Source organism: Neofelis nebulosa, chromosome 15 (assembly GCF_028018385.1).
Source record: "Neofelis nebulosa isolate mNeoNeb1 chromosome 15, mNeoNeb1.pri, whole genome shotgun sequence".
NCBI classification, from domain to species: domain Eukaryota; kingdom Metazoa; phylum Chordata; class Mammalia; order Carnivora; family Felidae; genus Neofelis; species Neofelis nebulosa.
Window position 1 is genome coordinate 27,088,969 of NC_080796.1, and position 24,893 is coordinate 27,113,861.

The 24,893-nt window shown below is 45.7% G+C and overlaps 1 protein-coding gene across 8 annotated transcripts in view; it reads left to right on the forward strand.

Moving 5' to 3' along the window:
• The first annotated feature begins 304 nt into the window (after nucleotides 1–304).
• FAM20B (FAM20B glycosaminoglycan xylosylkinase) overlaps nucleotides 305–24,893 on the forward strand; it is a 43,493-nt gene continuing 18,904 nt past the window's right edge. Inside the window, exons 1-5 of one of the 8 annotated variants that reach the window (XM_058700797.1) lie at nucleotides 305–468; nucleotides 4,046–4,170; nucleotides 13,403–13,904; nucleotides 19,711–19,797; nucleotides 23,901–24,010. In XM_058700797.1, coding sequence (XP_058556780.1) covers nucleotides 13,528–13,904; nucleotides 19,711–19,797; nucleotides 23,901–24,010 — 574 coding nt within the window. In that variant the 5' untranslated portion in view covers nucleotides 305–468; nucleotides 4,046–4,170; nucleotides 13,403–13,527. Of the gene's footprint in view, nucleotides 469–624; nucleotides 1,083–1,119; nucleotides 1,254–4,045; nucleotides 4,171–9,650; nucleotides 12,075–13,402; nucleotides 13,905–19,710; nucleotides 19,798–23,900; nucleotides 24,011–24,893 lie in introns of those variants that run through there. The other 7 variants (XM_058700798.1, XM_058700795.1, XM_058700796.1 and 4 more) reach the window with 7 other exon arrangements.

Genomic DNA, 24,893 nt, shown 5'->3' on the forward strand with positions numbered 1-24,893 from the left:
AAGAGAGAAGTTCGAGGTCAGTTTCTGCAAGTGGGGCGTGCGGTAGGGAGGCGGAGGACAGAGGGGAGGCGGCGCCGAGGGAGTTAAGCGGGGCCGACCCGGGAAGGGAAGGGTTAAGGGGGGCCGTCCGGTGCGAGCCCGGTAGGCCCGCCCACCGGAGGGCGGGGGCGGGGCCTCTCAGAGTGAGCCCTTGGATTGGTCGCGGGGAAGGCGTTACGCTAGGACGGTACCAACAGTCGGGGGCTGCGGAGGCGGGGGGGGGGGGGTGGGTGTGGGACCGCCGGCTTAGCGCGGGGAGAGTGGCCAGGGAATGGCCGGGCCGGGGGTGGGCGGGAGCCGCAGTGGCGGCGGCGGCTGGGGGCGGTGAGCGCGGCGTGGGGCTGCCCCTCCCGGGAGGCGGCGGGGGTGGCCGGGCCGCACCGCACCGCACCGCGCGGGCGGCCATGGAGCGAGCCTAGGGCTCGGCAGGTGAGCGGCGTGGGGGCGGGGAGGGCGCGCGACCCCCGCCCCCGGCGCGGCGGGCGGGAAAGTGCGGGCTGGCTCGCGGGCGGGGCGCGGTGCGTGGCGCGCGCCGGGCGGGGGCCGCTTGGGGGCGGGGCGCCTCCTCGAGGGGCCGGGCGCCGGTACCCGGAGCGGTCCCCGAGCGGCCGCTGGCGGGTCCCGGATCTGGCCCCACTGCTGCCTTGGAGACCGACCCGGGCCGCGCGCCCCGCCTTGCTGGCCCCCCCGGCGGACTCCTGCGGGCGGGCGCGGCTGGAGGAGCGCCCGCTCGGCCCGCCTGAGGCGCGGCCTTACCTGGGGCCGCCGGGGGTCTTTCTAATGACCACCCCTCGCGCCCCGGCGCGGTCCCTAGAGGAGACTGGTCCCAGTGCCGCCCTCGCGTCCCGCCGAGCGCCCGTTGCGGCGGCCCGGGGAGGATCGCGCGCCCGCGGGCCCACCTCGTGGCCGAGAAGCGCAAGTGACCACCACCAGGCCCGAGGCGGGAGGCAGGGTAACCGTGCCGGGGCTCCGCGGTCTCTCGGGATCGTGCACCCCGCACTCGCACTCGGGCACAACTTAAGGAAATGATACGGTAGTCCAAAGTGGGTTGCGCTTGAGATTTCATTTCCGGGTGTGTGGGCCCCGCGATTAAAAGCGAACCGAAACGTTGCCTTTCTTGATGGATGTGAGCAGTTGTCAAGCTGCGCCCTTGATTGTGGGATCTGATAAAGAGTTTCGTTCTAAGCAGGCTTCTGTTGTCTGCAAGTCTTCCGGTAGGAAGAGAAGGGGTGGAAGGATGTTGGAGGGAAAGTGGAGACGACAGGGCATGATTGGTCGTTATGGAATTTTAATCCTTTAAATGGCTATATTATCACTTGGATGGGTGAGGAGTATGTAATTTAGGAAAATTAGAGATGCTTGATACTGCGACTTTGAGGCTAGGTAGGGCCAGGTATCAGTATCCTCTCCACCCAGTTTCCCTGTGGAGATTTGATTTCTCACCTTGAAAGGGGAAGAGGAACGTGGGATCTTTTAGCTTTTAAATTGTAGGACTTTATACGTTTATACATGAATCGGGTGATTAAGATTGATATTTCCTATCGTGTTATAAATTAATGCATAAATTTCATTGGGGTTGCTTTTAAAAATTGAGTTAGAGACCTCAGTGTGCTTATAATCCTTGAGTTTATGCAGAACCTTTGAGCTAAGCCTTAGAGCACTTCCACATATATTATTTATCAGCAAGACATGTCTTTGGGAAACTGAGGTACAGGTGTTAAAAATGCTAAATTATTTGCCTAGACTCAGAGCCAGCCTAAGGTAGATTTGAAATTAATGTTCTGTGTTAAATTGATAACTTTTCTGAAGTTTACGAAGTTGTTGGACTTTGATCCCTGGAACCATACAATGGAATCAGTCAACAGGAAGGGTTTCCAGATTTCAAAGTGCTTATCAGAGGAGAATAAAAAAGCACAAGCAAGTAATTCAGATTCTCAACCTCGCTCACGATAAAGTGCGGTGATAGAATGGTCATGGCAAAAGATGATCAGGAAATCTCGGAGCTCACAGCTTCTCTTTCAGTGTGCCTTGTGAAAACGTGTCATTGATTTATTCTGTTGTTTCTTTGAACCTAGTAGGAAAATAGCTACTATTGGGTTAAAGAGTGAAAACTTGAAAACACATGTCCTGCTTTTCTTTCTGGGTACTCTGAATTAGGGAACAAACATCACTGTTTCTATCATCTAATCTTAGATGTCTTCTCATTATTTGATGTTGAGTTCCTAGTTCTTTGACTTTTAGTCCATTCTCTTGATTTCCATCTGTAGAATCCAGCTCTCTCACATGCCCTTAAAGCTTCTTCTGTTTATCTTTTTTGAATATTGAATTTCTAAATGAAATTGTTCGTTTGTTTGTTTGCAGGGCAGACTGGAACTTCCCACACTTGGTGTGACCATCATTTCCATGGTGTAAACCCTGAAGTCAGATACTGCAGCTCTTGAACTGATAACTTTTAAAAATAGCAGCCACAGTGGTTGTCTCTTGATGATTGGTGCAGTCTCATAATAGAAGCAGAGGCCGCTGTTTGTATTCTGTGGCCACAGTTGCAAACAATAAAAAGGAGACAGCCTTCTGAAGCTGATGTCTGGTCACCCGGGGACTAAGTGCCATGTGGTTTTGTAGATTGAGGTAGGAAGTATAGTTACAATGAGGCACTACAGTTTGTTGTAATAGTGATGATAATTGGCATACTTTTCTCTCTGCACCTAACAGCGCGCAGTAGATGTGCAAGAAATACTTGGTGGTTGAACGAATGAATGGCAAACAGTATGAAGGAAGGGGAAATACTCTAGTGTATAAATTGTTGAGTTCCTGTTTTTGTTAAGGAAAAGACAAGAAAGTGTGTTTCAGATTACTGTTGAAAATTGCCGTGAAGATGGGTATCTGTACAGGGTGTTACTTGCTGGAGCGGCCTTGAGATTTGATTCTGTGATTGTATGCTGTTGTAGCCACCTGCAGCCTCCAGGCAGCCGTTGGTGCCCTGGTCAGGTGCACCTTCGCAGACTTGCTCCTGCAGCCTTCTCTGGCTAGGCTAACAGAGCAGTTGGATTGGTAGTCAGTATTTTTGCTTTAATGGAAGAACTGGAGCTCTTGGCGATGGCCTCACCATTATCATTGATCCTGATTGTCCCATCCTTCTCATCCCTTACAGAGGGTCACGGGAAAGGAGAGCTGTCCCTCCCGGAAGTGCTTCTCCAGCAGCTCCTTATTCCAAACCTATGTTATTTCTCCCTCTTTTCCTTCCTTGAGCTGCCTCTGTGACCCCTAAGGACTAATGAATTCATTAGCACAGACCTGGGGAATGGAAGACCTTACTTTGCAACTGAAGGCAGCTTCTGACCAGCTTCTGATGTCAGCCGGACTGCTGGAGTCCTCTAGGAGAGAATATAATGCAGAGATCTGACTTGTGATTTTGTCTTTCCTACCCAAAAGCAAAAGAGGAAAGAGAGGCCTAGCACCCGGCTTGATGAGTCTTGGGGCTGCAGGTGTCATCCCAGTATGAGATAAGAAGTGGAGCCTGATACAGAAAAGAGATAGCTTTGGTGTGTGTCTAGAGGTCTGTCCTTTCTGGCAAGGTGACAGTCCAGTGGAGGGGAGGATACTAATTTGGGTACGTGATAAAAGGAGGTGAGGGCATATGAAATTAGGAACGTGTAACAGAACCAAGTACAGGGGTGAGTCCGTCATACCATTCCCTCCAATGCTTTCTGCCGTATGTACATAGCAGTGCCTCCCTTATCTTATTTGTTTAGGGAATAAGTCTTACCTGTGAAGATTCTTGTTTTCTACTTACTGTGGGGAAATTTTTATGTGTTCTATGCTTTGTTTGCTTTTTAAACAATATAGTTTCGTGTTTCTTTTATTGACTTGAGGTTGTGGTACTGGCATCCGTTACTGACCGTGATGGAGCCGGGCTTCGAAGCGATTGAGATATGTATGTTTGCCGTCCTCTGCTTTTTGAATTCCTGACTCTGCCTTTAATAATAGCCTGCCTCTTCTTTCACAGGGGGGAAGTCGTGCTTTTGCTGTTGTTCGTGTCCCTGCCGCCCTCTTTTACATTAGCGGCTTCTGGTCTTCTGTGGAGTAGCAGCCCCGGTAACTCTGCTTCCCGATGGGACATGAAGCAGCCAGGTGGGCTTTGCGAGGGTCTGCCGCGCCTCTCCGTTAGTGGATGGACTTTGGAACCATGAGTTGGCTGCCCAAACACCTTTTGTGGACGCCTCGTTTCTTACCCTTGGTTTAGATAACAGACGTGCACCCTGTTGAGGTGCATTTATGTTTGTGTAGTTCTTCGGCAGAAAAGAGAAAACGATAGGAAGGTACCAGCGGTGGTTCTCATTTCGGAAAGCATCGCCAGTGACACCTGAAGATCGGGCTCCAGCCCTGTCTGGTGTCATTCTCGGGCAGTGTCTTGGGCCGTCTCCAGTCTTCCTCTTAGCATTTGCAGATCGCCTTTGCTCCCAGTCCCAGCCAATGGCAGGAACAGGCTTGGCAGTAGCAGTGGCCTTGAAAGGTGGAAGTAGGGCACACGGCGGCAACAATTTAAAATTGGGTGCATAATACGTATACGTATACCTTTGATATTTCTGCATTGTTTTACTGTGCTATGTATCTGAATTCATCACAGGACCTAGTTTCTCTGTGTCTGTAAAAGAGGCCATCTTTAGAGCAAGGAGCTGAAGACATTTTTATAACCATGCAGGTTTCCCTCCCTTGTTCTTCACTCCTTTTATTTGGTGGGCATCTATTGAGTGGCTCTCCCGCACCCTGCACTGTGCCAGCTTATGGGGAAGTACAGAGAGTAAAATACATCCCCTTTCCTTGAGGAGCTCACAGAATAGGAGAGGAGATAGGCATGCCCAAAAGTGTGTGTGTGTGTGTGTGTGTGTGTGTGTGTGTGTGTGTGTTTATATTCATATTTTAACAAAGGGATTGTGCCTGGAGCCACTCAGCCTCAATTCAGCCCAGACCTGCTTGGGGTTCTGCTGTTTCTAGAGTGATCTGTGGCCCGTCAGCTTGACACACCCAGAGCGTAAGGTTAATAATGTGAGGTGTTATTGTTGCATAAAGCTGATATACCTTTCCAGAACTGTAGTGAATGGAGCAATATAGACGGAAAACAGGAAAATCTGAAGGATAATATTATATTCTTTGAAATTCCATATTTCCACACTATTCTGGGGATTACGTTCTATAATATAGCTTTCAATGGTGACAATTGAGCAGTGAAATACCTAGAACTTGGGAAGTTTCGTTTTACCTGGCCCACTTGAAACAGAATGCAAATTCTCAGGCATTTCCAGAGTTTCTGGATCAGGGAACACTGCCTGAGTTCGTTTTTTAGAACAAAGCTCACTAGCAGTATGAGCTGAAGATTTTTTTCTTTTCCTTTTTCAAGGAATAGGGTTAAAGAGTTGCCCCAGATCAAGGTTTAAATGGCACAGGTTTGCAGGAATTGAATTTTTTCCGGAGGGCACAAACACTCTCTATTGCCTATTTCATTTTTGCTCTTACAGCCCAGAAGAAAGGCTACCTTAACATTTCCTTAACGCCTAGTGATCATTTTTAGTTACCTTCCTTCATGGGACACAATCACGTAAGGGATTGTGAGTTTATAGATCTGAACAAATGTTGAAGTGAGAACAGTGGGGGGAAAAGTAATACTCAGAGTAATTTGGACTATGTGGGAATTGGATTTTCTATACCTGTAGCTTTTAAGTTACTCTTAAGGCCTATCTTAAGAGCTTTAGGACGTGTAAAACTATCATCCTTTTTTTTTTTTTTTAAGTTTATTTATTTATTTTGAGAGAGAGAGAGCGCGCGTAAGTGGGGAAGGGGTAGAGAGAGAGGGAGAGAGAATTCCAAGCAGGCTTCATGCTGACACAGCAAAGGACCCAACACGGGGCTTGAACTCATGAACTGTGAGATCATGACCTGAGCCAAAATCAAGTCGTATGCTTAACCAACTGAGCCACCTAGGCTCCCCTTAATTTTTAGAGAGAGGGCATGAGTGGGGGAGAAGGGTAGAAGGAGGAGAAAGAGAGAATCTTAAGCAGGCTCCATGCTCAGCATTGAGCCTGACACGGGGCTCAATCCCATGGCCCTGGGTTCACGACCTGAGCCAAAATTAAGAGTCACATGCTCAACCGGCTGAGCCACCCGGTGCCCCCAAAGCTATCGTCTTTAAAACAGAGAGCTAATTTTCCAAATTAAAAAGGATTGTGAAGGGGTGTCTGGGTGGCTCAGTCGGTTAAGCGGCCGACTTCGGCTCAGGTCATGATCTTGCGGTCCGTAAGTTCGAGCCCTGCATCGGGCTCTGTGCTGACAGCTCAGAGCCTGGAGCCTGTTTCAGATTCTGTGTGTCCCTCTCTCTGACCCTCCCCTGTTCATGCTCTGTCTCTCCCTCTCTCAAAAATAAATAAAACATTAAAAAAAATTTTTTTTTAAAAAAAGGATTGTGAAGCCATTTTATTTCCACCTTTTTTGTAGAATAGAATCACTTAATGCTTCCCATTGTTGAACGGGGTAGATGTGAACTTTGTAGAGAAGAGAAATAGGTGGGTCCAGTTAGTGACATGGCCTCCCAGTCTTCTACTTCACATGGTACCCACTTTGAAGATACCTACTTATAGTCTTCGCTGCTCTTCAAACTTAGGAAAGGATTTGGCTCAGAAGACAATACAATCATTGAGGATTATTTTCTTTGTCATTCTTTCTCCTTTCAGGAGGTCAGCTTTGGGTTTTTGATCTTATAGTAATGACTAACAAGTGATCACTATGGGTTGCCCAGGCACTAACTTTAACACAGTGAATGTGGTAATGTTCATTTTTAGCAACTCTGTGAGTTAGGCAATAGTGTTCTTACTTCACTTTTCATATGAAAAAACTGAGGCCCAGGGAGGTTAGGCATTAAATCGCTTTCCCAAGAGCCACAGTAGGTGGTAAAGCAGGTAGTCGGAATCCAGACCACAAACTCTTAACCTTTCTGCCTCAAAAGAGTTTACATTTAGAATAAGCAGCTATTTCCTATTTTATTTTATTTTAATTCCGGTGTAGTTAACACAGTGTTATATTAGTTTCAGGTATACAATATAGTGATTCAACAATTCTATACATTACTCAGTGCTCCTTAAGATAAGGACTCCTAATCCCCATCACCTGTGTCACCCACCCACCCCCACCCGCCTCCCCTCTGTTAACCACCAGTTTGTTCTTTATAGTTAAGAGTCTGGGTTTTTTGTCCCCCCTCCCCATTCATTTGTTTTGTTTTGTTTTGTTTTGTTTCTTAAATTCCACATCCAAGTGAAATCGTAGGGTATTTGTCTTTAAGAAGCTATTTCTTAAGCAGAGAATTAGCAGGAAAAGGAAAACTAGATGTAGATACTGATTAATATTGTTTGATATTTTTGGTTTCGTGGAAGACTGCTATTTGAAGGTGAAAAAGAAGAGTATGCTCTCGTGGTAGGCAGTGCATGGCAATGCAAGAATGGGCTGGTTTCCTGGGGGATACTCAGGATTTAGTCGGGTAATAAACATGTGATGCTCTTTGGTATTGGTGGTTTTGACTTCCTGGAAAGAAGGAAGCACACAGTGCTAGGTGGGATGATTTCTGAATGCTCTTGATTTTCCTCAGAATTGCCAGTAACCAGCAGGAGAAACTGCGTTTCTTTCTAGGGGGTGGGTAATAATAATGTAGCCCAATGCTCTGATGCCACTACCCATTAAAAAACAAAAGGACATTATATCAGACTTAGCTCAGGGTGAAAGCGTGTGTGTTTCTAATACTTTTTGTACTAAAAGGTTGTGATTTTTGCTATTATTTAGGCTTTGGCTGAAGTATGAATGGCAGGTTTTATAAACTGGGCATATGTAGTTGTGTGAGGGTGTGAGGTTAGTCTCCATTGTTCTAAAGTATGTAAATGGATTTTAGTAAATGGTCCAGTTCAGAGTCCGTTTTTTCTTGTGCTACCTTAAAGGGACCTTAATTCTCTATCTTCCTAAGCGTCTACCATGAAGACAGAAATGGTGTGTAACATTTCATTTCACAGTGAGTTTACTGCTCTGTGGAAGGCATTAGTAATTATTTACAAATATGACCTAACAATTGATTATTCCAGTGTTTATATTTAATGGTTAATTTAATGTTTCCCTCTTCCTGAGAGAATTGTTTTTAGTCACATGATTTATTTCCGTGTCTTCTCCCTCAATATTTTTAATGTCTCCAAAATAGTTGATAAGGGCAGACTATATGCGAAAATGTTGTATTTGACAAATCACCCCAAAATTTAGTGGTTTAAAATAGCGATTTGTTCTTTCTCACCATTGTGTAAGTCAGCTGGGCTCAGCTGGTTGGTTGTTCTGCCCAAATGGTTTATAGACTGGGATCACACGTGTGACCCCATTTGACTGGGACCTCTATTAGAACTGGGGTGGCTTCACTTCTGTGTCGGGCACTTGAGCTGAGGTGGCCAGAATGGGTAGGTGCTGGCCAGGCCCCTCTCCATCTCAGTCCCTCCTTATTCAGTAGTCTAGCCCAAGCTTCTTTGCATGGTGGCTGGGTCCCAATCGGAAGCTGCCAGGTCTTTTAAGGGCTGGGCCCAGACCTGGCACACAGTCATTCCATTGCATTCTGTTGGCCAAAGCAAGTTACAGAGCCAGCCCAGGTTCCGGGAGGAGAAAAAATAGATTCTACTTTGTGATGGGAGGAATTGTTGGTATCTGTCTTTGTAGATAATCAACCAAAAACTCTTAAGTAGATTCAGGTCTTACCTCTTCTTATCCCCACCAGACCTTCAGAGCTTTGCTGAAACCCAGTTACTAAAGAAGTTCGTAAAACGGTCCCTGTAAGTCCTACTCAGGATCAAGGGTGGGAGGTTATGTGAGTAAATATGATTATAAAGTATATAATAAATTCCTCCTACTTTGCCTGAAATCTCCTTTGTTAATAGCCTTCTGCATGAAATGTTCATACTGAACATTGTGAGCACTTTATACTCACAGGCATGTTACATTCCATTTATGTGGAAAGAATGTTATTTGACCATTGAATTGAAAACATAAGAAAAAGTTCTTACTGAAACTTTCACTTTTAGTTACTCTGCACAAACATTGGGATTTCTTCTCCATGACTTGAGGAGAAATAGTGTAAGGATGTCAGTTGATCCAAGGGAGATTCTAGGGTGCACAGCTGCCAGTGAGACTTGGAACCTCACTGGTGGCTTGTGGGAGTTCCTCCTGAAGTAGTAAGTGAGGGGCCGGGTGTGCACAGGTTCCTCAGCAGCTGCATAAATTGAATGTTATCACACCATGAGTTAGACCTGTCCACTGCCATGTTTTTCTGCATACGTCCCTCCAGACATCAGCTAGATTCTTGAGTGGAAGACTTCATACTAAGACCTCCCTTTTTTTCTGCATTTTCTGCAGAATCTGTATCTCTTCTCCCCCAAGCAACTTAATAGTCCTGAGTTTGTCCTTATAAAACACTTGTCACATATGTAGGATGATATGTGTGTGTGTGTGTGTGTGTGTGTGTGTGTGTGTGTGAGAGAGAGAGAGAGAGAGAGAGAGAGAGAGAGAGAGAGAAGAATGAAAGTAAATGGGCCTCCATAGCAAGCCTCATTTAGCTGATGGAGCTGCAGATGAAACCAGGGTTCAGGAGGAAAATTTCTTATAAAGGTCTACCTTCCAGAACTCCAATTTAAGAGCTTAGGCCAGCTTTTAGTGTGAAGACGACCATTTACATTGCCTTTTTTATATTTAACGTTTTTTGAGTTATGTTATTGCCTTGAGTCTGTTTGTTCTGTGAGGTAGGCTCTGTTCCACATAACAGAACCATTAAAATAAATGACCATAATATAAACTGGACAGTGTTACACTGTTGGAAGCATTTCTGAGAGGAGGTGAAGGCATAAAATAGAGCAGGCAGACTCCTCTGGGAATGCAAGTGAAGTTTTCATGAATAATTTGGAATGTAGCCAGTGAGTTTGGTTTAATTTCCTTCGAAATGGGGTATCTTCTTAGAAACCCAGTTTGCGGAGAGTATGGTAAGTGTGCCGTTGTTTCCAGCAAGAGAAGAAGATAATACGGCACGGAAACCCTGTCTTGGGTCTCCTACCCTCTCAAGCATGCAGGCGTAAAGGGGATCATCTTAAAGACTAAGAAGTATGCCGTCACTAGAGGATGGTTTGATACCGTATCCTGCATCTCATAGATTTTTCTGGAATAGGAGAGACTTTTTTGTAGAAATTCCACTGTGATCTCTACATTGTTGATTTCTTAAATGTCTTTGGCTTACCCTGTGCACTGAAGGAACGGCAACTCTCCAGCTAAAGAAAACCTCTTTCTGAACTGTCCATGTTTCTTCAGAAAAAGAAACAATACCCTGAAACTACCAGCTAAACCGAGCAGAGTGTCGTGTCGTTAGAGAAGTAGATTGCCCAAAGAGGATAAGCAGATAAAGGAGAGCCAGCATTAAGTGCCGCACACTCACGTGATTCTGAACGTCAAAGGAGATTAACGCCACAGTCCCAAGATCTTTGTAGTGGTTTGTTCAGTGTAGGTGAATAAAGCATCCACCTTACTATGCGAGGTACCGTAGGGATCGCAAAGACAGTTAAGATCACCAAGGAGCCAAGTTTCGGAGAGGGCAGTTGAGAACTACGTAGCAGAAGATACTGGACAAGGCAGGGTGTGGTGAAGGCATGCTCTAATGGACAGAGGTTTCTGTAGGGTGTGAAGAGGGGCTGGAAATGGCCTCGGAGATGGCCCTTGAAAGATAGATTAGGCTTTAAACAGGAGAAAATGGGGACAAAGGGTAAGAGCAAGAGGTCTTTTGAGGGAGTCCCCATGTGAGGAATGACAGGGCAGAGGTCAGCCCCACACCAGGGCAGAGCCTGGTCACGGTCCGTCTGAGTTGAAGCTGAGGAACGGTGCCGCCTGGCAGAGCAGGCCGCGGAAGCCCATGCAGAGGGCGGCTCTGATGCCTGGCTAAGGAACGTGGGGAAATCAGAAGCGGTGTGTGATGAGGCGGGCGACTGTGGCGCATCATCTGGTCTGCGCTGGAGAACCTGGAGGCCTGGAACACAGTTCTTTCCGTGATTCAGCAGAAGGGGATGAGCACTAGGTTACGTTGGTGGCTGTGGGAACGAAGGGCACCTGTCTTTCCTGCTCTGCCAGGATGTGGCTGGTGATTGATCACAAACACGGAAACTTGTTTTGGCCTCTTGCACCCCGTGCTCACTCCCGATCTGCAGAGGTAAATGGTGAAATAACTTAGCAGTTGAACTCTTCCTTCGTTTACTTCACGTAAACCCCTCTCCTGGTTGAGTGGGTGAATTGTTTGCAGCCCTGAATTGCTGAACGGGTGCTTCTGAGGCCTATTCAAAAGGTAATGAGATTTCCCATTTTAAAAGCGCACAAAGACTGTGGAATGGGACCGTTTGGTCTGAATTTTGGAGCTGCTGGAACTTCCTGTTGCTTTAGTGATTAAAAACAAACACACCTCAGTATCCGTGGCCTTTATGCCGAATGTTTAGATATGATAGGTTTATACAGCACGAGGGAGGAACTTAGCCCAAATGAAATGAGCAGGGCCCTGGAAGTTTGGGGGTTAACCAGAGTCAGTCCTGGCGGACAGCCACCCTGCTTGCCCCTCTGCGCCTGCCCCTCGTGCCAGTGGTGCCAGGCCCGTGGGTGGTTGCGGCTGGAGGTACTGAGGAAGCGGTCGCTGACACAGCCAGATTTCCACGTTCCCTTTTGTCACTGCAGCCGAGACGGGTGCCGTTGAACAGATCACTGGAGGAGCGGAGAATCAGTGAAGGAGTTGTGTGGTGCGTGGGTCGTGCTGGAACCAGCGGTCTCTGGAATCTGCTCTCAGACTAGCGCTCGCTCTTCACCGTAATCACAGAGAACCATCTTACTGAGTTTCACACCAAACTCCGTACCGTCACAATTACATTTTGGATGCACTTGAATTGCCTTTGCCTCAGCTGACAGTGTTACGTGCTCCCTGAGAGAAGGATGCTGAAACAAAACAGGTGGCTGGAGTTAATTAGAATTTGAATTTGACTCTCCATTTCCTCTTCGTCACCAAAACGAACCGCAAACGGGAGGTTAATCACCAAGCATGAACTGCCTGGCGGCAGGCTCACCGCAAGGTGATGCCCTCAGAACACGCCGTTGCCCTGGTTGACTGTGTTTGGAGGGGTTTCCAGCTGTTCCTAGGAGAGCAGTCTCCAGTTTCGGCGGGAGGGTCTCAGCCCGACGTTCGCCCTTTTGTATTGGCGTGATTTCTTCGATTGATGGTTTGAGTTGTTAGATGAATTGGAGGGTGAAGCCACACCCTGCTATCTTCTTGTCACATTTGTCTTAGCCAGCGCTGTGCTGTCAGTAGGCGTCCAGCTGGCAGGCTTGCGCGTGTTTTTAAATGGCCCCGTGGAGTGGAGAGCAACCTGTCCGCATGCAAATGAGACCGCACTGTATGTTCTTGCAGAAATCTTGTGTGTGGGATCTGTTCGCTGGGGATCGACCAGAGCGTGGTCAGCCCCATGCCGGAAGCAGTGCTTGTCCATATCTGTGGCGCCCATCTCTTTGTTACATGCCCGACCGGTCCAGACTTCATAATGTTGCCATAGTACCACGTTTCATTAGTTTTCTGGTCATGTTCTACTAATAGCCAGATGGCATAGGGATATGTTTTTCCTTTACTTAATTTGTCCAGATTTCATTATCCCTCTTTTACAGGGATTTTAATTTTGAAAAATAATTAGTGCAAGACTGATGAAGCAGAGATGCGTGCCTGGGCGTTGTGTTTAACTACGTGAGCAACAGATAATGACACATCCAGGCTTGCTGGGGGTTTGGATTCGGAGGAGTTACTGCTCTTCTCTGTATCCTCTTTGGCATTTTTAGGAGTTCCTGACTTATAACATGTCATAAAACTTACATTTAGAGAAGATGAGGACCGGAAAGTTACCAAATACTGGTGGTTTTGGATGTTCAGAAATCCTTTATGGATTTTGAAAGGTAAAAATGAAAGTTAAGGAGTTACACATATCTTAGTGTTTTACTTCTGTTGTGCTCTTTCCCATTGTTTTGGTGTTTTGGCATTTGTAGCCATTCAAATGGCTCCTAGATGGGTCTGCACCCTCTTAAGACGGGAGTATTTGCTTTAAAATTTTCATTGTACCTGGTGTTTACTTGTGAGGTCCTTCCCCAGACCAGTCGATTTAAAATTATTGGGTCTTCTCAGGCTTTAGGAATAGCAAGGATAAAAGGGTGAGTTATATATTTGAGGCTTGCAAACCATTCAGGGCTGGAAGGACAGAATTTCTGACTTAATTTTGCTTTATACTTGGGCTTACAGGAATTGTGGGAGGCGCTCCTGTGAAGAAATGGACCAGTGTGCGTAATCATGGAATCTCCTTGCTAACCTGCTCTCCTTGAGAAGTGAGAGAGAGAGTGGGTCGGGGAGAAGGAAAAGAGGTCAACATGAAGCTAAAGCAGCGAGTCGTGCTGTTAGCAATTCTTCTTGTCATCTTTATCTTCACCAAAGTTTTCCTGATTGACAACTTAGACACATCAGCAGCAAACCGAGAGGACCAGAGGGCTTTTCACAGAATGATGGCTGGCTTGCGGGTAGAGCTGGTGCCCAAGCTGGACCACACCTTGCAGTCTCCCTGGGAGATTGCAGCCCAGTGGGTGGTTCCGCGGGAAGTGTACCCAGAAGAGACACCAGAGCTGGGGGCGATCATGCATGCCATGGCCACCAAGAAGATCATTAAAGCTGATGTGGGTTATAAAGGGACACAACTGAAAGCCTTACTGATACTTGAAGGAGGACAGAAAGTCGTCTTCAAACCTAAGCGGTAAGTCTCCTTCTCAGGAGTTAGTTATATTGTGCTAGTTGGTCGATTCAAGTAGCTCGAAGTTTATAGAAGACTGTTCATCACCTTCTCTTAGTCTTCTCTCCAACAACATGAGCGGAATAGACTACAAGACCTCTGAAGTATTTTCCAGCTCTTAGTGTTCTGTGATTCTCTGGGGCAGATTTGTAGGAACATATTTTGGCTCTGTATAAGACTGAGCGTTTTACACTTAGAGCTCTCCTTGATTTCTAAATTTATCAGATATGTTCTGTCTGCCAAATGTTAGAGATACAAAATGAATTGGTTGGGAAATCAGCAACTTGTCACCAGAAGTGTGCAGTTAGAGGCCGAATAACCAAGCACACACCAGGGGTGTGGTGGAGTAGGAATTACCCACAGCTGGAGTGGGTTTGGACAGGTGACTGAAGTCTAAGGACTGAAGCTGTGATTCTTTCACATGCGTTTTGTTTTGATTTCATTTTAATTAATAAACTTTATTTTTTGGAGCAGTTTTAGGTTTACAGAAAAGTCGAGGGTGTAAGTTCAGAGAGTTTGTCCCCCCGCCCCCCCGCCTCAGTTTCCCTATAATTAACGTCTTCCACTAGTGTAGTACATTTATTGCAGTTGATGAGCCAGTAGGAATTTATTAGCTAAAGTTCACTGTTCGCAGTAAGGTTCATGCTCTGTGTGGTACATTCTGCGGATTTTGATAAACCTCTAATGACAAGTATCCACCATTACGGTATCACACAGAATGGCTTTCCCATCCTAAAAATCCCGTGCTCCACATGTTCATCCTCCCCTTCCTCCCTCAGACTCCTAGCAACCACTGATCTTTTTACTGTCTCCATAGTTTTACCTTTTCCAGAATGCCATATAATTGGAATCCTACCTTTGTAGCCTTTCAGGGTGAATTCTCTCACTTAGCAAAATGCATTTCAGTTTCCTCCATGTCTTTTTGTGGTTCGATAGCTCATTTCTTTTTATTACTGAGTAATATTCCATCGTCCGGTTGTACCACAGTTTGTTTCTCCATTTACCTACTGGAGGACATCTTAGTTGCTTCCACATTTTGGCAATTATGGATGAAGCTGCTACAAACGTTCATGTGCAGGTTTTGTGTAGAAGTAAGTTTTCAGCTCATTTGGGTAACTACCAAGGAGCACGCTCGCTGGATCATATGGTAAGAGGATGTTTAATTTTGCAAGAAACTGCCAAACTGCCTTCCTAAGTAGCTGTGCTATTTATATTTCCACCAGCAGTGAATGAGCGGCATTAGGTGCCTCACCAGCATTTGGTGCTGTCAGTGTGGGGGGTTTTGGCCGTTCTGATAGGTGTGTAGTGATGCCTCATTGTTTTGGGGTGTGTGTGTGTGTGTGTGTGTGTGTGTGTGTGTGTGTGTGTGTGTGTGTTTACCTGTTTTAAGGAGAGAACTGGGCCATTCTAGTTACTTCAGTCCAAAATCTGAAAAAGTGGGCTGAATTATATGTCGTTAGATGATGATCCCTTGGAGACTTCTCCAAGGCTCTACAGAGATCATTTGTTTGGCAATTCTATAGTATAATTAATATTTTTAAAAGTTTCCTGTGAGTATATGATTTTGAAATAGGTTAACATGACGGTGATTCATATTCTTTTGCCAGGAGTTAGTTACCAGTGAATTTTCTATGTACTAAACATTTTTCTCATTCCTTAATAGGGCTTTTGAGAGAATTATAACCGATACCTTTGGGTCTCTTGCCGGTGGGAGAAATGTGGGGTAAAGATGTACAGAATTCAACTGTGATAAGAGTAGTTAGCCTAGCTGTCTTCATGACCCAACCATCAATAGATAATATACAGCCAGAGAACAAATACATTGGGATCCCAGAAATGGAAGAAATCTGTATTTGCCTGGAACTGGGACGTGTGATGTATGGAAGATGTGGCAATTAGGAAGGGAAACATAGGGCATGCCTTTTGGAGAATAGAAAAGTCTGATTGGCAGGTGATATGGAAAAAGTATGGTTCCGTGGACCCTGCGACATAATTTCCATTGAATGCACACCATTCTCCAGGCTCTACACTAAGTACTTTTGTATCTGTCAGTGCTTTTAGCTTTTACCACGACTGTGGGCAGTAACACTTAAGTTTATTTATTTTGAGAGAGAGAGTGCCAGCAGGGGTGGGGCAGAGAGGAAGAGACAGAGAGGATCCCAAGCAGGCTCCATGCTGTCAGTACAGTGCCCAACGCAGAGCTCGAACCCACGAACCATGAGATCATAAACCTGAACTGCAACCAAGGGGTGGATGCCCAACCGACTGAGCCACCCAAATGTCCCTACACTTCTTACTTTTAGAATAAGAAACTGAGGCTGAGAGAGAGTAACTGACTTGACAAGGTCACCTCGCAGTAACTGGCGTTTGGATCTGAGTAAGAGTGGCTGGTGTTCTGCCATGCACGTGTGATTCTCTTCTGTTTGCCTGCCTTCCTGAGCACCCGTCAGCAGAAATCCCTAGTTTAGTTTTGAAATGTAGTCCTCGACCTCTTGGTTTGTGGCCTGGGTGATCAGCAGTGTGAGCAGAGTAATGGAAAAAAGGCAGACTAAAAACAAATGAAATTGGTGTACAGAGGTGAGTTGTGAGCATTTCACGTCTAAATAAGAGGATGTCCCCTCTGTATCCAGCCCTCCGTTCCCACACTGGGGAATTGGGGGTAAGATGCGCCAGCAGGAAGCGGGAGGAGGCAGGTATTCCTGGTAGTGGCACTGTTAGCGTTGGTCCAGGCGTTGTGCAGGAAGGCCCGAGGTGCTCGGTCAAGGTAGAAGTGGAGGGAGGGGCCGCCCGGCTGGTGACTGGGGGAGGTGGCAGCCGATAACCGCACCAACTCACCTAGTCACTGTGCTTCATCCCCTTTCTCTACCGCCACTGCAGCCTTCCCTTCACCTTCCTGAAGGCTGCTGTCATTCCTCCTTCAGACGCCCATATTGGCACGGTGTTCCCAGCTTGAAAACATTCAGGGACATCCCATTGTTCACCGGGCAAAGCGCAGCCTCCGCAGCCTAAGGGTCAACCCCTGGCCGTCCGGCCCTCCTCTCTGCACCCGGCTCTTTATTCCTGCCAAACTAGTCCCCGCCCCCCAACTGCCCCTGTCCACTCGCAGCCCCCGGGGACTCTCCTCCCCCACCTGCAAGGTGCCTGGGCCCCACCTGCCCTGGGGGATCCCGCTCTCGGTCACTGCACGCACCCAACCTGTGCTGGTGACACCTGGCACTGTCACAGGCTGCGGAACGTGGGTGTACGTTCAAGTGCCTGTGGAAATTGACTCTGGTCTCGAGATACCTAGCAAATTGCTGTTCTGACCCTGGGGGCCTCAGAGGCTATTTAGTCCTGGTGTAAGTGCAAATTAATGTCCTTGGTCAGACTCTGATGTCCTTCCCCAGAAGGATAGGAGTGATTTATTGGCAGTTACTCTATGAATTTTGCTGCTCTGTCAGTGACTTAAGATGGATCGCTCTCTGCTGAGAGGAGGCTCTGCGCCCCTGCTGCTGAGGCGACACACGCACCTTTCTTTAACAGCCACTTGTGGTTTCCGCACTTCCGGAGCCTGGTTGGCCATGTCCTCCTGTCAGAGATAGGACATGTGTGCGGTGGATGCAATTTATGGGAAGACAGTGATGCTTTTTTTTGCACATTTTGCCTTACGTTAGAAATGTGATTTTTTTTTTTTTTCTTTCAGTGTAGCTCTACCCATTCTGGAAGTAGATTGGCTTTCCCCGGGCGAAGGCTGCAGTTCTGGTGGGGAAGCAACAAGGTGGCAGGAGCCTAGGAGTGGGTAGAAGTGAGTGAGTGGTCCTAGGAAGTGCTGGCAGGGACCTCGGAGAACGCCCGGTCCAACTGCTCATTTGACGGGTGAGACGCGGAGTTCTGGCTTGCTGTGTTTCGCACAGCCAAAACGTGAGCCAGGGATTCAGACCTCCTGACTCTGCGGGCAGCTCTGTGATTCTTACTCCTTTCCCTTTTCTTTCCCTCCCTTCCACTCCAGGCCACCCCCGATGTTTCTGGATTCCTCTAGGGTTTTACATTTCACTTAGAGCAGCCTTTCCATGTATTGGAAAGCTCTCTGACGTTTCACTGGGAGGAGTGGACTGCACGTACCTCCCTGTGTGTGGAGGCCCCGCTGGGGCCCCAGCAAAGAAAGTATTCCAGGACTGTCCCCCGGCTGTACGGACGGCCTGCGGCTAGAGCGGGGAGAGAAGTGCTTGAGGAGTGTTAGCTTTTACTGCAGTTCTATTTAAAAATGGAGACTCATGGGGCGCCTGGGTGGCTCAGTCGGTTGGGCGTCCGACTTCGGCTCAGGTCACGATCTCACGGTCCGTGAGTTCGAGCCCCGCGTCGGGCTCTGGGCTGATGGCTCAGAGCCTGGAGCCTGCTTCCGGTTCTGTGTCTCCCTCTCTCTCTGCCCCTCCCCTGTTCATGCTCTGTCTCTCTCTGTCTCAAAAATAAATAAACGTTAAAAAAAAAAAATAATAATAAAAATGGAGACTCATTTGGGAGGTAGCTGCATAATCCTAAGTAGCCTGAATAATGCTTTGACGCTAGAAACGTAAGAACTACACGTGAGTATTTTGACCAGGCCAAGAAGAAACTGGCCTCCAACCAGGTGGTGACGCACGGCTGTCTTCTGGCGTGTATGTTCCGTACTTTGCCTGGAAAATGTGTTCTGTGGATATGGTTTCCCTTTAGATTCCGAGGTCACTTATGTTGAAGTTCACTGCTTTTTATCGCAGTGTTTCCCACTTCCCCGATGCAAGTGTCCTCGGTGGAACAGCTCCACTCTGCTTCAGTCTCCATTCATTTCTATCTTACTATTGCCTGTAAAGCCTAATAAATAGGCCTTTTGACTCAGGAAATGCATGCAAACAGTAGAGGTTATAGGTGGATTTAGTGTCCCTTTGTTCCTAGTTAACAGTTAAATGGTATCTTTTTTTATGATTCGTCGAAAGAAATACTCTAGCTTTTATTATCCTTTGTTTATGTCATGCATGTGATGTAAAATAATCAGAATGGAATTTGAGATGAATGATATCTTGGAAATCGCCTTCTGGTCTGGCCCCTCACATATTGTAGATGAAGAATCTAAGACCCAGAGAAGAGACTGGTTTTGTTGAAGGTTACCCAGAAGGTAATGACAGAACTATATATGTAGCTCTCGTGCCAGGCCAGTATTCCCTCCACACGTCATCATAAGCCTAAAAAGAAAAAGAGGATGGTTGTTCAAACAACGCTTTTCATATGCACCTTTGCCTGCTCCTCAACAAAAGCTGAGGCACATCCAGACCGTTTTTTTCCCCAAGAAATTTAAACTTCTCTTACAAGCCTTGCCATAGTCATTCCGGTAAAGAGACGTTTTAGTTGTACGTTTCCCTTCATTTCTTTAGTTCAGTCTAGTGAACATTTTAGTAAACGTTTATTAAGCACCAACTATAGGCTTAACATTGTGCTAGAGATACAGAGATGGTCCTTGCCTTCCAGAAAATGACCTTGTAGTGTCACTTAAACTACACTGGAAGTATTTCAGAGGGGTAGAAATAACCTCTTCCGTGTTTTATTCATAGCACGATTGCTGAGGCAGGGAGAGAATTCCAGTTTCCTTCTCTGTCTTTACCCTGCCTACCGGAGATTTGTCCTAATCCACAGCTCTTCTCAGCTTTGACTGAGAACGTGTCTGCAGAGCAGAATCAGGCCTGCTGAGTTTCTGTTGTGCTGTCTCCTCTGGTGCTGGTGTAATTCACGTCTCCACGTGTGCTTCCCATTCACTCTGCAGGTATAACCGAGACTATGTGGTAGAAGGGGAGCCGTATGCTGGCTATGATAGACACAATGCAGAGGTCGCAGCCTTTCATTTGGACAGGTACGTGCCATCACGGAGGGCTACGTCTACGTTTGTTTCGTTTCCTTTAAAAATATCTTGGAGAGGGCCCGTGGCCTCCTTCTAAAGGGAGCAACGCTAATGGCTTTGACTTGGTACCTACTTTAGATAGCTGACCGACAGAGTCTGTTAAATTTGTATGAGTCCCTCATAATCCGGGTGGTTCTAGGAATACCAGGGTAAATATCTTCACTCTACGCTTGTTAAGATCATTTCATTCTGGTATGCCTCCTGTCGTCATGAGCGCAGGTGTTCTTGGTAAATAAGAGGGCAGGATGAAAACCGGAGTTGGAACTCAAGTCCCTAAATTGAATTGATTGTTAATTAGACGTGACAGTACTGGTTTTTTGTCTTATTTTTGTTTAAAGTAGGTAATACTGACTTATCCCCATATGCTAGAAGCACATAGCATGACATATATAATGAATTTTATGGTCCTTCATACAAAAAACGCATGGCTTCAATAACCAGAATAATTCTGAAAGAAAAATAGATGTAAATTCTAAAGGTATAAGCTAACTAGGAAAATTAATATTTTTTCAGCAGGTAGCTAGTTTAGGAGTATTGTAACTGAACTGCCTGTATCTCACTTGTTCTTCTGATCAGCTCTTTCCTCAGGGCTTTTATTTTATTTTATTTTTTTTTAATGTTTACTTTTGAGAGAGAGAGAGAGGGACAGAGCACAAGCAGGGGAGGAGCAGAGAGAGAGGGAGACACAGAATCCAAAGCAGGCTCCAGACTCTGAGCTGTCAGCACAGAGCCCGGCACGGGGCTCAAACCCACTAACTGCGAGATCATGACTTGAGCCAAAACTGAGAGCCGGATGCTTAACTGACTGAGCTACCCAGGCGCCCCTCTTCAGGGCATATTGACAGACTTTAAAAGAAATATTCACAGTATTTTTTAAACGAATGTGTAAAGGAAACAGAAGAAAACAAAGATGGACTTTTGTCTTTTTCTGGATTACGAAGGATTTTCTAGGCACAAAAGCAATAATCGAAAAATCGCAAAGGAAAAGCTATTCGGTAGACTCAGCTAAATAAAGTTAACTCGCGTGTCAGGAAACATCAAACAAAATTTAAAATCAAACTAGGAGATAATACTTGAACCTAATGTAATCCAAGCATTAATAGCCTTAATATTATAAATGTTTATACAAATCCAAATATGTGCTAAAACCCTAATAGAAAATGGTCTAAGGACACAGTTGACTGAATAGAAATGATCTGTTGCTAATAAATATGGCAGGGGGTCATCCTCACCAGTAACAGCGAATCCAGTTGAAGGGCACTGAGTGGCTTAGTCGGTTAAGCGTCCGACTCAGTCTCAGCTCAGGTCGTGATCTCGTGGCTTCATGGGTTCAAGCCCTGCATTGAGCCCTGCGCTGGCCATGCAGAGCCTGCTTGGGATTCTCTCTCTTTCCCTCTTTCTCTGTCCCTCCCCAACTTGTACTGTCTCTTTCTCTCTCAAAATAAATAAATAAACTTAAAAAAAAAATCCAGTTGAAACCATGGGATACTACTTTCTTCTGCTGAAAATGGCCAGTATTTTTTTAAGAGGGTAGTACTTTATTGGCAGGAATGGATGGAGATTCATATGCAGCTTGTGGCATTGTTAAATCGGTTCAGTTTTTCTTTTTAGGAACTCTGTCATGTATCAGAAACCTTAATGTTCCTATTCTTTGGATGAGTAACATAACTACCTTTTCACGCAATTATCTAAGATATTTCTAGGAAGGTGTTTCTAGGAAGTACCGTGGAGAAGTAATGAAATTCAAAGACATATACCCACGATCTTAGCTGGAGCATTTTCAGTAGTGAAAAACTGGTAGCAATCCAAACATCCAGTGATACGGAAAAGGTTAAATAAATGTTCACAACACCATGAATTTTCACTGCCTCTTTTAAGACCTAGCAGTAGAGAGTTAGGTAAATCCTGCTTCTCACTAAATGACATTCTGGAATCAGTCTTTCCAAGACCTCATTTGTTTCCATTTTCTTCATTCCCAAACCCCTTCCCGTTTGCCTACTGATGGACACCAGCCTTGTGTGAAGGTCATTTTCCCATATCTATACCAGTACTTCATAGCATCCAACACACTAATTTGTGTTAATCCACTCAAATAAAGTGGTACATCATTGTTACTTATTTTTGTTTTTCCCCAGTTCTCAGCAAAATTGAACGTCTCCTTACCTTTTCACGGCACAACCGCCTGTATGTTAACTTCAAGTGAAGTTGTCTTTGTGCAGAAATCACTGCCTTTGGTGTTAATTAAATACACTAATGTTCCAATTCATGACTTGTGCTTTGGGGGCCTTGCATTTAAAAGTCCTTCCCTACCTCAAAGCCTGCAAGTTATTCTCTAGCCAGTACCCCCACCCGTGTTGTTAACTGCCGCTGTGATGTGGCCCCTCCGCGCTAAACTGGCTGCTGTTCTTTGGCCTGGCACTGGTCAGTAGGGAGGAAAAGTACTTTCCAACTCTTCTTTCCCATACATGGCTCCCGACATGTCTCTGCTCTGGGTTGCTATTTCTCTACTACGTTAGGATTTGACCACCTTCTCTGGCCTTGGGAGGTCCTCTCGATGTTTGTTATTTTGACACCTCAGTTGATTAACTTGCTTTTGCGGCTTTTCTAAGATTAAGACAGAGTCAGTCAGCAACCCCGAACAGTGGATTCTTTATTTACGCAGCTACTTAAGAAAATTCTTTTCAATATTTATTTTTGAGAGAGACAGAGACAGAGTGCGAGTGGGGGAGGGGCAGAGAGGGAGGGAGATGCAGAATCCGAAACAGGCTCCAGGCTCCGAGCTGTCAGCACAGAGCCTGATGCGGGGCTCGAACCCACAAACTGTGAGATCATGACCTGAGCTGAAGTTGGACACTTAACCGACTGAGCCACCCCAGGCTCCCCTACACAGCTGTTTTTAAAAGTTTTATAATGACATGAGAAAAGGCTCATGATATAATGATGAATGCAAAGCAGGATACAAAATTGGGTATAGTATAATCTCCGTTTTGTATATACACAAGAGTGTATATGTTTTTCTATATATGTGTAAAGGAAAAAATGCTCATATGCCAAAAGTCCAATAGTTATTTCTGGGCTGTGGAATTATGGGTGATCTTTATTTTCTTCATCATAACAATTCTGTGTGCTCCAAGTCCTGCCCCTCCAACTTTCTTCAGTGAGTGTGTATTTTTTTGCCAGTAAATTTCATTTTTTATTTTTTATTTTTTATTTTTTTTTTTTTTTAACGTTTATTTATTTTTGAGACAGAGAGAGACAGAGCATGAACGGGGGAGGGTCAGAGAGAGGGAGACACAGAATCTGAAACAGGCTCCAGGCTCTGAGCTGTCAGCACAGAGCCCGACGCGGGGCTCGAACTCACGGACCGTGAGATCATGACCTGAGCTGAAGTCGGCCGCTTAACCGACTGAGCCACCCAGGCGCCCCTAAATTTCATTTTTTAAAAAATGATTTTGCTCAACCATAAGGTTATACTTTAGACCATTAGAGAGAAGTTACCTTCGCATGTATCTGTATTTAAGTTGTCCTATGGGTTAATCCTTCAGATTAATCTGATAGTTTCCTGCCAGTGTGCTGTTTTACCCAAAGCTTTGAACCTATGTATGGATTTAAGCCCATTTTTTTAATGCTTTGTTAAAATTTATTTAAAATTTTTTATTATGAAAAATTTCTAACAAATTAGAACAGTATAGTGAACCCGTGTTATCTATTTCCCCGATTTAGCAATTGTTCACATTTGGCCAGATTTGCCTTATCCCTTTTGCTGAAGTACATATTAAAGTAAATGACCTACATCTTGATATTAAGCTCATAAATATATGTACCTTTAAAATAGACTGACCCGCAGGGGCACTGGACTGGCTCAGTCAGTAGAACGTGCGACCCTTGATCTTGGGGTCATGAGTTCGATCCCATGTTGGGGGTAGAGATTACTTACAAATAAAATCTTCAAAATATATATATTTACCTGTGAAACAACAATATCTTTTTAAGACTACTTTGTCAAATACACCCCCACAGATTTTTCTCTTCTGTTCTTCAACCTCCCAAACCAGGATCCTGGGTTTCCGCCGAGCGCCCTTAGTGGTTGGCAGATTTGTTAATCTGCGGACAGAGATCAAGCCTGTTGCCACGGAGCAGCTGTTGAGCACCTTCCTAACCGTAGGTAAGAAGATTATAGAGGACATTTAAATAGAGGAGTAGTTAATAAGTTATTAACTATCGTGGCACAAGCTGGTTTGTGACTTTCAGGAACTGAAGAACTCAAGGGAGCACAAAACCAAATCAGGTAACTTGTTCTCAGGTCACTGGGGGAAATGGATCTAACGGCAGGTGGCCAGAAGGCGAAAGTTTTCCCTGATGTGTGCTTTGTTGTGTCTGTGAAGTAGGAAGTGACATAGTTTACTGATAGTGTAAGCAGGTGATAACTTCTTTTCCTTCTGCTTGATCTCAAAGTAAATCTCAAACTTAAATTTTAGCCTGAATGTATATTATTGACTTGGCGGTGTTTTTCCTATACATGTCCTTTCTTGGGAACTATCTCCTTAGAACTGAGGAAACCCTAAGGCAAGCCTGTAAGAGGGTCAGAAATGCCCTTGTAGGGTTGCGTGTGGGCCTGAAAGATCACCGCTGCCTTCTGCTTTGAAAGGGTCAGCCTATAACTCACTGTGCATGGAACTGGCTGTGGTCCCTCTGGTCTCCGTTCTCCGTCTTCTCACTCCAGGGTGAGGAATCTGAGCTAAATTCTCACTCCAGTTCTCCTTGTGGGCACAGTGAGAACTTCTGGGAGGGATTCAGAGGTGCTGGGGGCTCTTGTTTCAGCCTCATCGTGGTGACATTTTCAATGACACAGTGCTCTGCATTATGATATGACTACCGAAACAGCATTGCGAGATGGATTTCAGCTTGCTTGGCTAGAATGAATGGATTTATATTTCCAGTGAGGTGAAATTGAGTATTTAAAGGGCTTATGACAGATTCATCATTCAGAATTTAAACATAGAAGGCCAAGCTACACTGTTCTTACAAATAAGCAAAAACACACAGTG